The sequence below is a fragment of the Nematolebias whitei genome, chromosome 3 (assembly GCF_014905685.2).
Source record: "Nematolebias whitei isolate Nwh7 chromosome 3, NemWhi1, whole genome shotgun sequence".
In the NCBI taxonomy this organism is placed as follows: Eukaryota; Metazoa; Chordata; class Actinopteri; order Cyprinodontiformes; family Rivulidae; genus Nematolebias; species Nematolebias whitei.
The window spans coordinates 40,961,826-40,978,106 of record NC_056500.1 but is presented as its reverse complement, the minus strand read 5'-3'; the positions used below and the strand labels follow the sequence as shown (position 1 = coordinate 40,978,106).

The 16,281-nt window shown below is 40.6% G+C and overlaps 1 protein-coding gene across 1 annotated transcript in view; it reads right to left on the bottom strand.

The window, feature by feature from the left end:
- The window catches only part of tmem131 (transmembrane protein 131), a 47,908-nt gene that overhangs the window by 13,973 nt on the left and 17,654 nt on the right, over positions 1–16,281 (bottom strand). The window contains 22 exon segments of the mRNA XM_037698260.1: positions 311–453; positions 535–686; positions 775–847; positions 924–1,033; positions 1,272–1,410; positions 1,502–1,619; positions 4,554–4,629; positions 4,701–4,853; positions 4,965–5,051; positions 5,138–5,242; positions 6,951–7,085; positions 7,385–7,495; positions 7,983–8,153; positions 8,516–8,669; positions 9,618–9,726; positions 13,132–13,240; positions 13,331–13,392; positions 13,472–13,528; positions 13,616–13,766; positions 13,859–13,939; positions 14,040–14,162; positions 14,239–14,355. Of these exon segments, the coding sequence (XP_037554188.1) occupies positions 311–453; positions 535–686; positions 775–847; positions 924–1,033; positions 1,272–1,410; positions 1,502–1,619; positions 4,554–4,629; positions 4,701–4,853; positions 4,965–5,051; positions 5,138–5,242; positions 6,951–7,085; positions 7,385–7,495; positions 7,983–8,153; positions 8,516–8,669; positions 9,618–9,726; positions 13,132–13,240; positions 13,331–13,392; positions 13,472–13,528; positions 13,616–13,766; positions 13,859–13,939; positions 14,040–14,162; positions 14,239–14,355 (2,536 nt within the window).

The window sequence follows — 16,281 nt, the reverse complement described above, 5'->3', positions numbered from 1 at the left end:
ATAACATGTTATACACATTAGCTTAACAAGTTATACATGTTAGCTTAGCATGTTATACACATTAGCTTAATGTGTCTAGTTCAGTCTACTGTTCATGTCATGTCATCATGTCATGCTCAGTCTAGTTCCAGAAACAGATTTAAAAAATGTTTTTAAAAAAAGTTTTGTATAAGATGTCTAATTTAAATTTCCTTAAGTCTCATGGATAAATTGCTGTTGTTTTAGATTATTTTTTTTTGTTGTAAAAATTGTTCTGTAATAAAAGATGAGAGCTAAGTGACATATGCTGTTCTTTCCCGCCAGCACTCACTCTCTGTGCAGTCCTTCAGCAGCGCCTCGGTCATCTTATACCTCAGTGAGCTGCCCTGTCCTGGAAGCTTCCCTGCCACTTTCAGGCTCTCAGTCGTCCCTCGTCCATAAAGTACGATGGTGTCGATCACAGTCAGGTTGTTCCTAAATTAAACACACGTTCAGATCATTCAGAGGATGAACACGTACGGCTGTTCTCCTGATAGCATTAAACACTGGGGTCACCTGACTATGAGCAGGGAGGAGACGCTGTGGTTGCTGACAGGGGTGAACCTCACGCTGAGCGACTTGACTTCTCCCGGCTGCAGGAGGAGGTTGTACACATACGGTCTGGTTGAGCCTTCCACAAACCCTGAGCTGAACTTTATTGGAAATGTCTGTGAAACAAAACATATGGCCTGTTAGACCAGCTTCCGCTCTCAGTCAAAACCAGTGACAGGTGTGCAGCTGAAAAGGTGGGCTCACTTGATTTCTGTGAACCTGGAACTCTAATGTTTTTGTATCTATGTTGATATTGGACAAATTCCCCAACGGCAACCTGAAAAATAAAAGCACAGAATGTGAGTGTTGTGGTTAGATGAAGGAATAAAGAGCACGATGAAGAGATTCCTCACCTGTCAGCCAACTTTCCTGAAAACACAGAGGGGTTTGGTAGCAGCGCCAACGGGAGAACTTGGACGTAGACAGGGACGTCTGCAGGGTTCTGTAGAATCACCTCCTCATCCTGCAGACAAACACAGACACATCCTGCATCAAACTGGACACAGAAACCTGAACTGTACCCAGACCCAGGGGTGTTCCATCCTGGTCGTGATGATTCAACATCAAACCTGATGTTTTGGAGCAGGGAACTGAGTAAACATGCAGGATAGTGGCCTTCACGGACCAGGAGTGGACACTCTTGCATTAACCCATTCATGGATGTGCGTGTGTGTCCATCAGGGCAGATAGTTTGGACTCACAGAGGAGCTGTTTGTGTTGGTCAGGGGGAACGTGATTCTTTGCGACGAGTTGACAAGTGAAGGCCACGCCAAGTGGGCTGTTATTTTAGCCTGCACGTTCTTCTGAAGGTCCGTGTTCACTTCAAACATGGCTTCAATTCTTTGATAAGAGAGATTCAAATTAAAAACCTACAATATTGTTTGAAGAGCCCTGCAACAACCTGCTCAGCGGCTCACACTAACATGCTTACTTATGTCCCGAGCGCTCTTTGAGCTCCTTCCATCTTCTGAGGAGTGTCTGGTGGAGGTCGACGTCAGCATCCCAGATGTCCTCCTGTAACGCCAGCGCCCCGTGGGGTTTGGACTCAACTGGGAAATAAAAAATAAACTTTAGGCTCCTTTATAATACAACATTCACAGGGAGAGAAGCCAAACAAAATATTAGTCGTGCTTCTTGGAAATTAAATTGAGTTGCAGGATGATAATCTGGGGAAATTACAGGAAAATGCAATAAATAAATTAAAACAGCCGAAGGGACAAGTGGTGGGAATTAGAGTTATTATGTGATGTTTGATCACAAAGAATTAAAAATAATCTAATCCAGTGTGGCTTTCACTTCTTATTTGCATTGCTAATAAATACCTAGACACCAGTTTGTAAACTGGGGGGGAACAAACAAAAAACTTGCTTACTTAAAATGAACAAAAGTTTTCAAGTCTCTTGAGTGACAGCTGCCTGTACATTCACAAACACAAGCTGTGTGCACAGAATGGAAACATGTAGATTTAGAAATAAGCGGTGCTATAACACAAAAACTCAGCCTGCTACTTTTATTGTGACAAAACGTTTGAACATTTGAGCTTCTGTCATTTGAAGGATTTGTTTTACTTTTCCAATTAAATTATAAGCAAAACATTACGACATCCTGTTTTTGTTTTGATACTCTAAAGCGCAAAAAAGAAGAGACGGACACGAGTCTGTGGAAAGTGAACGTGTGCGCCACCAAATCTGCAGGTTTGTTATGAACTGAACTGGGAAATCACCAGTATTACAAACCCAGAAGCAGCGCAGTTGGTGCAAAAACACCTTCCTACAAAATTTCTATTTCAAATATACAGAATTTTCTGTAAATGTTATAAAGTCTCATTTCAAACCTTTCTTTTAGTAAATGAGCACACACAGCAGAATTCACAATCAGCAATCACAGGGTTTAAAGGTATAATTCAAATCTTTAGTCGAAGTAGATGGCTGCTCGTCCTGAGCCTGGTTCTACTGAACATTTCTTCCTGTTAAAATGAGTTTTTCCTTTCCACGGTCTCCTTTGTTCTTGCTCAGGATGGGAGACTGCAACGGAATGAAGACTCAATGCAGTCTGCTGCTTCCTTAGATAGAGAACTTTACTAAGTGACTTTTAATGTATGGGAATGTTCCTGTTCAGTGCCCTGAGACGACTTCTGTTGTGATTTGGTGCTTTATAAATAAACTGAAGTGTTTTGCTTGTGTGGAAAAGTTATATTAATATTTTAATATCTTGTTTGCTGTAGAGAGTTCTGAGTGTGAATAAAGAAGTTTTGGTCTGGCAGAGTTGACAAGATAAAGGTTGGTGTTATTTGGACCAAGACCAAAGAGGATTGCTGTTGTCCTAAAATATTTATAGTCTTCAAAAAACGTCATGATTATTACAAATGTCAGTTTACAAACCGTTATTCTGTCAGAGATTATAATCCTGCTGCACCATGAGTGTTGGATGGAAGCAAAATGACTACAGAATAAAAAGTCCCGTTAATGTTTTAATTAGGGATCCGCTTTATTTTTTACTTCCGATCCGATCCCGATACCTAAATCTGAGTATCGTCCGATACCGATTCAGTTCGGATATCATCATCATCATTGATTTTATATGAGGCTGTAATAATCTCCTCTCAAGTACAATTTGTACAAATATATGCATGCATGTCCAAAAAGGCAACTTGAGGTAAGTTTTATTTATGTTGGATAAGTTTTAAAGTTAGAATTAAATTCTAACACAAAACATGTTTATTTTTATTCCCATCTGTAAAGTGGATATTAAAGTGATTAATTTAAGTGATTGTTTAAAGTAATTTTATATTTTTTTAAATAAGGGGCAAATATAAGATTTTTCTTCTTTCTGCACTCTTTTCACTCAATGTTTTCTTTTTGATGATTTTTTTAAATTTAGTTTCTTTTTAAATGAATGAATAAATGAATAAAATAAAATGTTAAATGACTTCAAACATCTGCTAAGTTAATGGCATAAACCAACAGACATGTTCCTGTTTTTAGTATTTTACGTCACTTTATAATGTAGCTGTTTTTTTGTGTGTTTTTTTTTAAATATATATAATTTTCAAATCATATGTTTTTTATGATTGTCTACTGTTGTACTGATAAATATCTCTGGAGGGTAAACTATATCTTGACTGCAAGTATCAAACTGTGAAATCCTTCATTTTCTACAACTGATAGTGGTTGGTCATTAATCATGATGCAGTTTAGCAACTTCTCAGTAAACATTCGAGCTCCGGGCTTCAGTGATGTTTTCTTCTTGTTCAATCCAAAGCAGGCAGCCTGATTTTGGTCAGTCGCGCTCAGTCTGTCCCTCCTCAGAGACGGGCAGATTGGACACGGCTGGCCGGGGTCGAGTTGTCTGTTTCGGGCTGAGCCAAGAGTAGCGCCCCGCTGAAGCCACGGAGCTCGAATGTCCTTCATAAAACTAAATTTAACGTGGTTTAATGTGGAGCTATGGCTCTGCAGACATTGCACGTTGCTGCATTGCTTTGTGGTGTTTCTAGTGTAAAATACTTCCACACAGCGGACATGTTCAGATGAAAAGTTTGTTAGCTGTTAGCCACAGTGCTGCTAACTCAGTCCTCACGTTGTAGCTGGCTGCAAACTATGAACTGGATTTCCTGAATGTGAGGCGGGTCTTATTACTCTGGGTTCATGAGACACGCCGCTGTTTGTGAAATCCATTCCATAGTTTGAAGCCAACGTGCGTCATGGATCGGAAATATCAGCAGGTTGGATTGGAAAAATTCGATACATAAATTACGCTGCTATTGGAGGCCGATACCGATACTGGATCGGCCCCATCCCTAGTTTTAATAAACATTTTGGACTCGTCGTGTCCTGAGTGACTGAGAATCCACACCAACATTCTTTTCCATACTATTAAAACCTGTATGAATCCTGTAAAATCATACCAATTCCCCAGAAGGGAATAAAACCTTATTTTAATGGAGCCTTGGTTATGAGATTTGAACATTTCACACACAAACTTACATTTCAGCACAAACGGCAGGCCCACATAACAGTGATCACCACACTGCAAGCTGGCATCGAAATAAATATTTGCCACCTGAAAAACAAATTCAAATATATTAATGCAAACGTGATCATTTTTAAATCCTTGGGATGCTGATTTTCTACCTTTGATTTGCGCCTGGGCTCCAGCTCGTCTTTGTTGTTGCGGAGCCGCTTGTAATAAAAGCGAATGTCCTCGGTTAGCGAGCGGATCTGCTGCAGCCTCACCTTCTGAGTGAAGGAGCTCTGCATGTTGAAACCCTGGTGTACGACTTTTCCCTGAGGAGAACATGACATACACAAACATGTGACGACTTGCAATCCCTGGTTTTAAACTTGAACTGGCATTGCTGGTGAAGAACTGGTGGACATCGTCTGAACGTTACTTACTGGAAATGAAGGAGGCATAATAATGTTCTGGGGGGAGCTCTTTAACGTTCCCACGGCAATGAGAGCTTTTACTGGGATGATTAATATCTGAAGGCACATAAATAAAAATCCAGTGAGTGTAAAGTTCCATTTTAAGTGGGATTTTCTGCCTGAAAACAAAAAGCTGAACCCACTTCATAATCTGTAGTTATGTGTATTGCCCCATCGTACACGCCCTCCAGTGCTTTGGCCACTAACGTCACCCTGAACGCTGCGTAGTAACCTGATGCAAGAATCACCTGAGGAGAAAAACACACACAATGGAGAAATACCACAAAGATGGGATGTTTTCTGGTAAAAAGGCAGGTGGAAACTGTCAGAGAAGGCTACAGACTTCCTTCATTGTGTAATTTATCACCAATCGTGTGGGTTTAATTATGTCATTTGGGCCTCAGATTCTTCTTCTTTACCTTGAATACTAATATTACAAAAAAAAAAAGTAAAACGATTTTAGAGCTACCAATATTTATTTTACGTTTTGCTTCTGAGGTGACTAACATTTATGCTTTCATATATTTTTTTGGAATATAATTTATGACCAAACCAATTTCTGAAGATCTTTCTTTGGTTTACTTATTTCTTTGTAGGTAGCCCCCAACAAAAAAGCAGATGAGCAATATTTAAATGTATTTTTAGGCACGTTGACTCATATCAAACAATACTGTAGAGAAAATCAAGTCAATGTTCAGTTACATAAAAGCTAAAGTTTAAAGCCATCAAACAGGTGAAACTCAACTGTTGTGTTCCCAATGTAGCACTTTTAAAGGCAACAATAAAATGTTCATTTCAGGATTGATGGTTGTTAATGCTGGTCCAATGCTGACCCTCAAAATCTGAGGCCATGGTCCTCAGTCAGAAAAGGGTGGATTCAGAAAAGGCTCTCTTCAACTCGAGGGTGAGGTTCTGCCTCAAGTGGAGGAGTTCAAGTATCTCGGGGTTTTGTTCATGAGTGACGGAAGAATGGAGCGTGAGATTGACAGACGGACTGGTGCAGCGTCTGCAGTATTGTGGACTCTGTACCGGTCCGTTGTGGTGAAGAGGGAGGTGAGCTGTAAGGCAAAGCTCTCTGTTTACCCGTCGGTCTACGTGCCTACCCTCACCTATGCTCATGAACTCTGGGTAGTGACAGAAAGAATGAGATTGTGGCCACAGGAGGTTGAAATGAGTTTCCTCTGCAGGATAGCTGGACTCTCCCTTAGAGACAGGGTGAGAAGTTCAGTTATCAGGAGAGACTCGGAGTAGAACCGCTGCTCCTCCACTTCGACAGGAGTCAGTCGAGGTGGTTCAGGTATCTGGTAAAGATGCTTCCTGGGCACCTCCCTAGGGAGGTGCTTCGGGCATGTCCAACTGGGAGGAGACCTCAGGGAAGACCCAGGACACGCTGGAGAGACGTAGGGAACACCTCGGAGTCCTCCCAGAAGAGTTAGAAGAGGAGGCTGTGGAGAGAGATGTGTGGACCTCCCTGCTCAAGCTGCTGCCCCCGAGACCTGACTTCAGAACATGTGGAAGATGATGGATGGATGGAAGGTGCTCTAAAACCAGCATCAGACAACAAAATGATGCATCGATGCATTCCCTCGATCACATCATTCATCGCATTTGTGCAGATAACCTCCACAAGTTATTTGTGTGCCCCCATGTTTATGTTATTTGTGTTGTATGAATCTTTTTCCCCCAGTTTGTATCTATTAATAAAACATTGATTTATGCTGCTCTACCATGGAAACTCCTCCTGTATTGTTTCAACATTATCTCATCTTAAAATAAACCTAAAAGCCCACTTTGTGCCGCTTTTCAATAAAGATAAACAAAACTAAAAAATAACACTAATAAAGAAAAGGCCAGATTTCCTGCAGAGCCTCTGAAGCCAGTTTGGTGGTACCCATACACCAAGTGCTCATCCTTCAGACAGCTCTAAGGACTTACATCACACTTGGGAGCTCTTACTGTTTTGTGATACGAGGTTGACGTGTTCTGCAGTTCCTGTAGGCGACTCAGAGCCACTGTTGCGTTCCCTTTCTCAGTTTTCAGCAGTTCCATGGAAAGGCTGTCTCCTACCACCAGCCAAGACTTTATCTCCAGCTGCACAACAGAAATCACAAAGGTACATAATTCTCTGCGCACAAGGTGCTTTGCTAAGCAGCATGGGTGAGGATAACACACAAGCTTATGTTGCAACATGATTTAGCTGAGCTCAAAACATCGAAAAGTCAAAATACTCAACAGATTGTGTAAATAATATGGTTTACTCAACCAACATATTGGGCAGTGAACACAAGTGCTAACTGAAGTCTGTGCTAAGGAACATCATCTCATTATCTGCTCATGAAAAGCTGCAAACCGTGGCAGCCATAACATAATTTGCTCACGTCACTTCTTACCTCAATGGGGTTACTGTTGACCACCACAAATATGATGCTGCTGGTGTCCGTCGCACTGCGGACACCAAAGTCCAGGTGGTTTTCCTTCAGACTGGGGGGCAGGACGAGGGGCTGTTCACAGGAACATATTATTAGTGGAATCAATTATATCAGATTTCAAAAGTGTGGCACTCTGTGACCAGCTGCCATTTTAAAGTCTGAATAAATCCTGAAGTGAGAGCGGAATGACTCTTTTTGAATCACTTTATGAAGGAATAACTTAGTATTTTGGGGAACAAATAATGACTATAATATTACCTTAAAGCCAAAATATGTGCTCTTTATAAAACATATAAAATATTAAGCAGGGTCTGAAGAAATATTTAGTCTTACATCTGTGATCTGTGAGCAACTACGTGGATGTTTGAGCAGAACAAACACAAAATCAAAAGTGTAAATCTGAAAATAAAGGAAATATGTTCCTAAATTTGATTTGATCATAGACGCCAACCTCAACAGAGCAGCAAAAAGCTAAGAGGATTCAAGTCTAAGTTGTAGCTCTCAGAGTTTCAGGATGTTTCTTTTCTATGCCATCTTGTGCTGTGGGTTCAACATTTACCTCCAAGAAGCCTGTGTAAGCTCGAACAGGCAGGTGAAACTTTGATGCATTTGTGATGAGCAGGATGTTGCTGTCTATGTTAATGGATGGCCGGACTGCCGTGAAGAGGAGTGAGAAGATGTACCGAGACTCGTGTGCAGGGATGAGAATGGGCAGGCTGAAATTCTGCACCTACAACAGAAAAAAGACAGGAGTACCATGAACGACACGTTTTACGCTGTCGACCATACAGCAATCTGTAGCAACGGTCCGAACAAGAAAAGACCTTGTCTAACATTTGACCTTGATTTGTGACCTTACCCTTGAAGCTGGTGTGATGAAAAGTCTACGTGACACTCTGTCTATGCATACATGTATGAAGTATTGTTAAATTATCTTTAGTGGATTAGAAGTTATGGTCCAGACACAAGAAAGTTTATGGATTTACGGATGGAGACAATACCATAATACAACCCACCTTTGATGGGCGTATAAAAAACCTGGATTTCATTTTGCTCTTTGACAGATGCCAGCTCTGCTTTAATAACACTCACTTTAAACATAGTGCTGGCTTCCTCTGGCAGGGACACGTTGTGTATGCAGATATCAAAGTTGAAGGCGTTTGTGAGGAAGATGGGTCGGTCCACTGGCTCCACAGGGCTGTCTCTGATATGAAACAATGTAGCTGTGTGGTCAAAGCCCAGGTAGCTGCCAAAAACAAAACAGTGAGGTCTTGAACTCGGCTAAAAACCTTGCGTTCATTCTTTATCTCTTTGTACAGAGGACTAAAAAAAAGTATTCACCCGTGGTTTTCTGTCCATTTCTGTTGCCGTACAACATGGAATCTAAACAGACTTGCTTTGAATATAAGTAGAAATTCTACAAAAATACTCCAGATTAATTAAGTGAAATGGGAGAAAGATTTTATTTAAAATAATTCTAAATATGTATAGAACTGGAAAAATGCTGTGTTCGTATGTATTCACCCCTATGAATTAAAATCTTCATCGAACCACCTTTTTTGGCAGTTACAGCAGCAACTCTCTTCTGGTTCGTCTCTCTCACTTGGTCTTCTCATTAAACTTGTAGTCTATTGTTCATGACCAAACTGATTTAGATCCTTCAAGATGGACAGGAGCTTATCTTTAAACATCAGAGGCTCTAAATTGGTGCTGGCTTGCTTCAGCTGTGTGTTTGGGGACACAGTCCTGCTGGAAGGTAAACCTCTGTTCCGGACTAAAATCTCTGGAAAAATGAACAGATTTCCCTCAAGAATTTCACTACATTTTGCTCCATCCTGCTTTCCTTCAACTCTGACCAATTTCCCAGTTCCTGCTGATGGAAAAACATTCCAACAGCATGGTGCTGCCACCACCTTGCTTCACAGTGAGGTGGTGTTCAAAAGATAAGTTCCTGTTCATTGAGAACAATACAGTCTACACATAATTTTTCCCTGGCATGAATATAAGCACACACACAACTTTAGAGAACTTTGGAGAACTGTTTGAAACAAGATTATTTTTTCCATTCAACTTCAATAATGTGAAGACGTATTACAAATCCAATAAATAGTAGGTTGTAAGACAAGAACAATGAAAGACTACCAGGCGGTGTGAATACGTTTGCACCTCACTGTATATTAATGAAATCACTCACCCTTCTAAAACCTCGGCCTGGTATGGGATTTCAAGTTTGGAGTAGCTCTTTTCTTTTGCTTTAACAGTTATTTTACCAGAGAACTGGTACGGTCTTTTTGCTTTTGAGGCTGCAAAAAAAAAAAAAAGGTAAAGCAGATAAGTGTGCTGTAAAAAGATATAAGGAGGAAGTTCAGCAATATCACAACAGAAAAAGGCAAGAACTTGTTAGGCTGAAAAAATATGAAAAAGTCTAACAGAAGCGCTGATAATTCTGGTGTACGTTTACATTTTTAACAAAATAATTTACTGAAGTGTTTCAGACAAATTTTAACAAATGGAACCACATCAAAAGTTTGTAGGAAGATGTTTGATCCCTGCTGAGGAGGAAACCGACAGCATGCTCAGTTTCCTTATGAAGAACATGTAGTGTTTCCCCTGGGTCACTTGCCTTGGCAGGGCGCTCACCTCCTCCATGATTTTGGTCGACCGAGGAGGGGACTGCGGATATGAAACTGGGTGAAACGGCTCAGCGTGAAGGAGACGGAGCGCTACCTCTGTAGCTTTTTAGTTAGCGCGTCTGTATTGCACGCATCTAGCGTAGCGCTACGTTAGTGTTAGCAGTTGTTGGGGGGTGGGTGTTGGGTAGACAGGGCGCTCGGTTCTGTTGACAAGGCGGAGCACCCTCCTTGCATAATGGTAGGGGTAGAGCTGGACAATAATTCGATATCTATATATATCACAATATTCTTTTATTCAATAACGGTGATATGAGTTTTAAACACATTTTTTATGTTTCGATATACATTACAGTGTTTCACTGACGCATTTCTTTTTCTCTTCAGGTTGAAGCGGCCGCTTCAGTTTCAACCCGGACAGAAAAAGGTGCGACACAACTACGCAAGTGTGTGGTGACGTAGATGTTACGCAGAGCTCGAGTCTAGAAGGAGTCAGCAGTAGTAGGCTAGGCTAGGCTAATCTCCAACGCTCGCTAAGTTTTCGCTTCAAAATGAGTGCCCATGACCGTCAGAATGTGACTGAACAAGGTTTCACAAGTGAAGAGAAAGCAGATGACATCACTGACAAGAGAGGAAAGACTAATTTGGCGGTGTGGAAGTGGTTCGGCTATCTAAGCTCTGATAAAGTGCAGGTTTCAGTCAGTGTGCTGAAAAATGTGAAGGAGGGTCGTTCCAACTAGCGGTGGGAACACGTCTAACTTGTTTCATCTGAAGAGTTTCCACTCGATAGAATATGATGAGAGTCAGAAGATGAAGCACAATAAAAGTTTGAGCCAACGTGTCCCTGAAACACCCCCAGCTGTATCAAAAGAGAAACCCATGCAGCAAATGTCTGCTGCATTGGTTATGTTATGGTGTTTAAAGTTAAAACTATCAATATAGGTCGTTATTAATGAGAAGGTGATATGAAAATCTCATGTAAATTACTTAAGAATAAAAATAGCAAAATAAAGTAAAAGAGTTTTTGAACGACAAAGCTTTATATATATTGTTTAATGGTAAATGGTAAATGGACTGTACTTATATAGCGCTTTTCTATCTTATTTCAAGATACTCAAAGCGCTTTACACTACAATCTGTGTCCTCATTTACCCATTCATACATCACAATACTAGATCTCTACAAAGAATAATTGAACAAATCATTCTAAAGAGACTAATCAGAGCTTTATCACATTCATACACTGATGGGAAACACATTAAAGACAATGAGGGGTCCAGTGTCTTGTCCTGGGACACTTCAGCATGTGACTGCTGGTGGATTCAAACCCCCAACTCTCGCATTGGAGGACGACTGCTCTAACCACTCAGCCACAGCCGCCCACTAAGTGTATAATGTAATGATTGCTCCATTCATCCATCCATAGATTATCTTTTACCCATTTCTTCCATTCTGGGTCACGGGGGTCGCCGGTGCCCATGTCCAGCAATCACTGTGCGAGGGGCTGGGTACACCCTGGATCGGTCGCAAGTCCTATTGTATTGAAGTTTGGGGAAAAGCATGCACAACAATTACAAATCCTATTTTTATTTTACAAAAAAGAGCTATAAGAATTATTAGTAGGAAGTGTTATGGTCACCCAAGAATTATATTATTTCATCATTCATTCATTCATTCAACTTTTATTAATTGAAATTATTAACATTTTATGATTTGGTTGAATATAGTATTTTACAAGTCATGTATAACGCTCATAAAAAATATTACCACCAAATATTCAATTAAAATTTATTTTAAAAAAAGAGTCATTATAACCTCAAAAGAATGGAAATGTTTGTAAAACCTCCATTTAGAACTAGTCTGAAGGAGCTGCGTTGTAATTCAGGGAGTAGGATTGTGGAATTGCCTTGATATCAACATAAAAATGTATATGTTTAAAAAGATGATTAAGTTAAAGTTGTTAGGAAAGTATGATACCATGTGAAGGATGCCTGATGGTTTTTGTTTTCGCTTTGGGGTTCAAGCCTGAGTTGTTGTTGTTTGTAGTTATTTTACATATTTTTTAAATACAGTGGCAGATATTCTTCTTTCTGCACCCTTTTCATTCAATGATTTTGTTGTTGATGAATTTGTTTTGTTTAATTTGTTTCTCTTAAATGAATTTATAAATTTTTTTTAAAATGACAAAGTTGAGAGTTTTGTGTTTATTTGACGGCGATCGCAAAATTTTTAGAAGGCTATATACAAATAAAAGGTGAACATAAATTTATTTCTAGTTTGTACAGTTTTTCTGAGGCTTTTAAATTGTTTATATCGATATCGAATTATATCGTTATCGACCGAAATTAAGAAATATATTGTGATAAAAGTTTTGGCCATATCGTCCAGCCCTAGGTAGGAGAAACACTGCTCTATCATTACCCAAGGAGTGTGCCCCACCCTGTCAACAGAACCGAGCACCTGTCTACTGAAATGTCCTTTACCCACCCCCCCATCAACAACTGCCCACACTGACTTAGTGCTAAGCTAGCAGCGCACCGTTTCTCTAATGCATCCTCAAACTCTCCCACCGTTCGACGACTGCCGGCACTAACGTAGTGCTAAGCTCTCATTACAGACGTGTCTCCGTCTCCCCCCCCCCCCCCCAATCACCCCACAACAAAAATCCTAGAAGACATGAGCGCCCTGCCAAGGCAAGTGAACTAGGGGAAACATTGCCGTGTTCAGTGGAACTGGTTTAGAATGATTCAACACATCGTAACCCACTGAAACAAACTATTTCAGTGTATTAACCTTGAATGTTTTCTGAAACTATCATTTCATCCATAAATGATAAATGGATTGTATCATATAGCACCTTTCTGTCAAGATACTCAAAGCGCTTTACACTACAATCTGTGTCCTCATTTACCCATTCATACAGCACTCTACTAGATCTACATGAAGAATAATCAGAGCTTTATCACATTCATACACTGATGGGACACACATCGGAAGCAACAAGAGGCTCAGTGTTTTGCCCAGCGACACTTCAGCATGTGAATGCTGGTGGTCAATATAAACAACAACACCACTCACCATCAAAACTGATGCTTGCAACTTTTGTATATCTGCTTTCTCCAGCTCTGAGTGTGACTGCTTTGAAGTCTACTGTGACGGCTTCATTTGACGGTGTTGTGCGTACACTCTGAAGAGCACAAATAAAATACTGGATCACTACTAGCTTAGGAGGAGACACACAGAATAAGGGCTTTAAGAGACTGAAGAAAACACGTACTGTGATCGGTACGTCTTTTGGTCCTGAATTTAAAAGATGAAGATTCAGCAGCTTTGGACGATCTATAAGGCAAGGAGAGCAGAGGGGCAATCAGAGGCTTTACTTCAAATTTTAAGTAGATTTGTTTAACAGTGCATATACCTTGTGATCGAAGTGTACCGAAGTCAAGCATCTCTGTGGAGGAGTATATACCAGGGGCTGCAGTCAACCATTAAAATAGAAAGCTTAATAAAATCCAGGAGGTAAACTGAAAAAATATCACTCAAAAATGGGTTAATGGCACACCTGATGTGACCTCCACCTCTACCGGGATGACAACGTACTGGTCCTCATTTGGAGCGCTGGTTTTGATTCTGATGAAAGCTGTGTGGTTGTCCACATCTCTCGAAGAGAAGATGGCTCTCATCACTCCCTTTGTCTCAAAAGGAGGAATCTCCTGGAGGGGGAGACCACAACTGTCTTTAGTCGTTTAATTTTCCTCAAGATGAGGCCTGATGTAAAACACTGTCCTCGACAAGAGGGACTCACCCATAACTTTCCAGTGCCTCCTTGTTGGCCTGTGGGAAGCTCCAGATGTAGATCCCCACCACTGGAGTACATTTCAACTACCTGAAGCAATACAGAGGTAAAAAAAACAAACACACACACAAACTGATCACTAACCAGTGTGAACAATTTTATGTTAACAGCAGCAATCTGTGCCAGTTACCTGTAGAGGTTCACTGAATGGGTTGTGGATGTTTATAAGAGGAGAGAAGCTGCTGTTTACTGGGACCCGGGCTCCAATAAAGGGCCGCAGTCTGTAGGGATTTGGAACACCAACCCCAAAAACCTGGAGGGCAGAAATTAAAAGGCAGCGTTGGTCAAACGTTTGACAACTTTCCAGAAGGTGTTCGTTTGGTTTGTACCTGATATGTAAACACTCCATGATGTGACGTATTAATAAACAAAGTGTTTTCTACATTCCCAACTACACGAGCAAGAAACACCACATCAAACGACGTGTTCCCTCCTGGTGGGATTATCTGGTAAGACAGAAGAGAAAGAAATATGATGAAACAGATACCAGAGGAGATGATGGTCCATTCAAAAAAAGCACAGCTTTCACACTTCCTAAACAACTGAAAGGTCTACTGCTAAAAAAAAAACCCACTACAGTTGCATGCTAACTTAGGTTTAGGTACTGATTGTGGTTTCAGATGGTGTTTTTCCCCCAGTCAATTTCCATGAAATACTTTCTGTGTCTCTCCATTAAATGTAAATAGCAACAGGTCAAAAGAGTTCTTGTGGTGCCATCATGGTGATTAAAAACTCTCCCAAGTGTGCAAACAGTTGAGATGATGAAAGCGCAAGTGATTCATAAACATCACCTTCAGCAGGGGAACAAACAGTTTGCCTGATGCAAATATGAAAACAAAAAATGATCATTATGGTCAGGAGGTTTCTTCAAACAGAAAAGCTACAAACGAAACAACCAAGAGGCATACACACACCAATTATACCACCTACCATTTAGAACCATTTATTTCTTTAATTTAGGGTACGCAGTTAAAAATATAAGCTTGCATATGAACATGTTTATTGTTGATAACTGTTCACATTAGAGGCTGAATTCATTCTAAAAGTTTGCAGACTTCATATTGTGGTTGTGTGTGTGTATTAGATTATCATATCCTAAAAATGTGTATTAACAACACCCCCCCCCCATCACATTAATTGTTTAAAAATAATCCCAAGACCAAGTTTACAAGTGTTGTATTTTTACATGAAGACCACACTAGAGTTTTAAATTACACTGCCTGGCCAAAAAAAAGTCTCCACCTGGATTTAACTAAGCAAATAGGTACGAGCCTCCTATTAGATAATTACTGCATGGGTGATTATCTTTCAGCTGCAACTAGTTATTTAACTCCCAACTGGTGCAATGAGTTGCTTTTCATTTCTTAAACAACCATGTTGAAAGACACATCGCATGGTCGTGGAAAAAATGTCAGTCTGGTGGAGAAGGGTCAATTCATTGGCATCAAGCAGAGAAAACATCTAAGGAGATTGCAGAAACTACTAAAATTAGTTTAAAAACTGCCCAACGCATTATTAAAAACTGGAAGGATAGTAGGGACCCATCATCTTCGAGGAAGAAATGTGGATGGAAAAAAATCCTGAATGATCGTGATTGGCGATCACTTAAACGTTTGGTGAAATCAAATTGAAGTACAATGGCTCAGTGGTTAGCACTGTTGCCTCACAGCAAGAAGGTCCTGGGTTCAAACCCCAGTTGGACCTGGGGTCTTTCTGTGTAGAGAGTTTGCATGTTCTTCTGTGCTTGCGTGGGTTTTCTCCAGGTACTCCGGTTTCCTCCCACAGACCAAAAACATGCATGTTAGACTGCCCCCATGCCTCCCTTGCAAAAGAGATTCTTGATCTCAATGAGATTTGCCTGGTTAAATAAAGGTTAATAATAATCGAATAAAAACAACAGCAGCACTCTGGGCTATGTTTAATAGTGAAAGTAAGAGCATTTCCACACGCACAATGCGAAGGGAACTCAATGAATTGGGACTGAACAGCTGTGTAGCCTTAGGAAAACAACTAATCACTGAGGATAACTGGAAATAAAGGCTTCAGTTTGCTAGGGAGCATAAAGATTGGACTCTGGAGCAATGGAAGAAGGTCATGTGGTCTGATGAGTCCAGATTGACCCTGTTCCAGAGTGATGGGTGCATCAGGGTAAGAAGAGAGGCAGGTGAAGTGATGCACCCCTCATGCTTAATGTCTACTGTACAAACCTGTGGAGGCAGTACTATGATCTGGGGTTGTTGCAGTTGGTCAGGTCCAGGTTCAGCAACAGTATGTGCTCAAAGAATGAGGTCAGCTGACTACCTGAATATACTGAATGACCAGGTTATTCCATCAATGGATTTTTTCTTCCCCGATGGTCCGGGCATATTCCA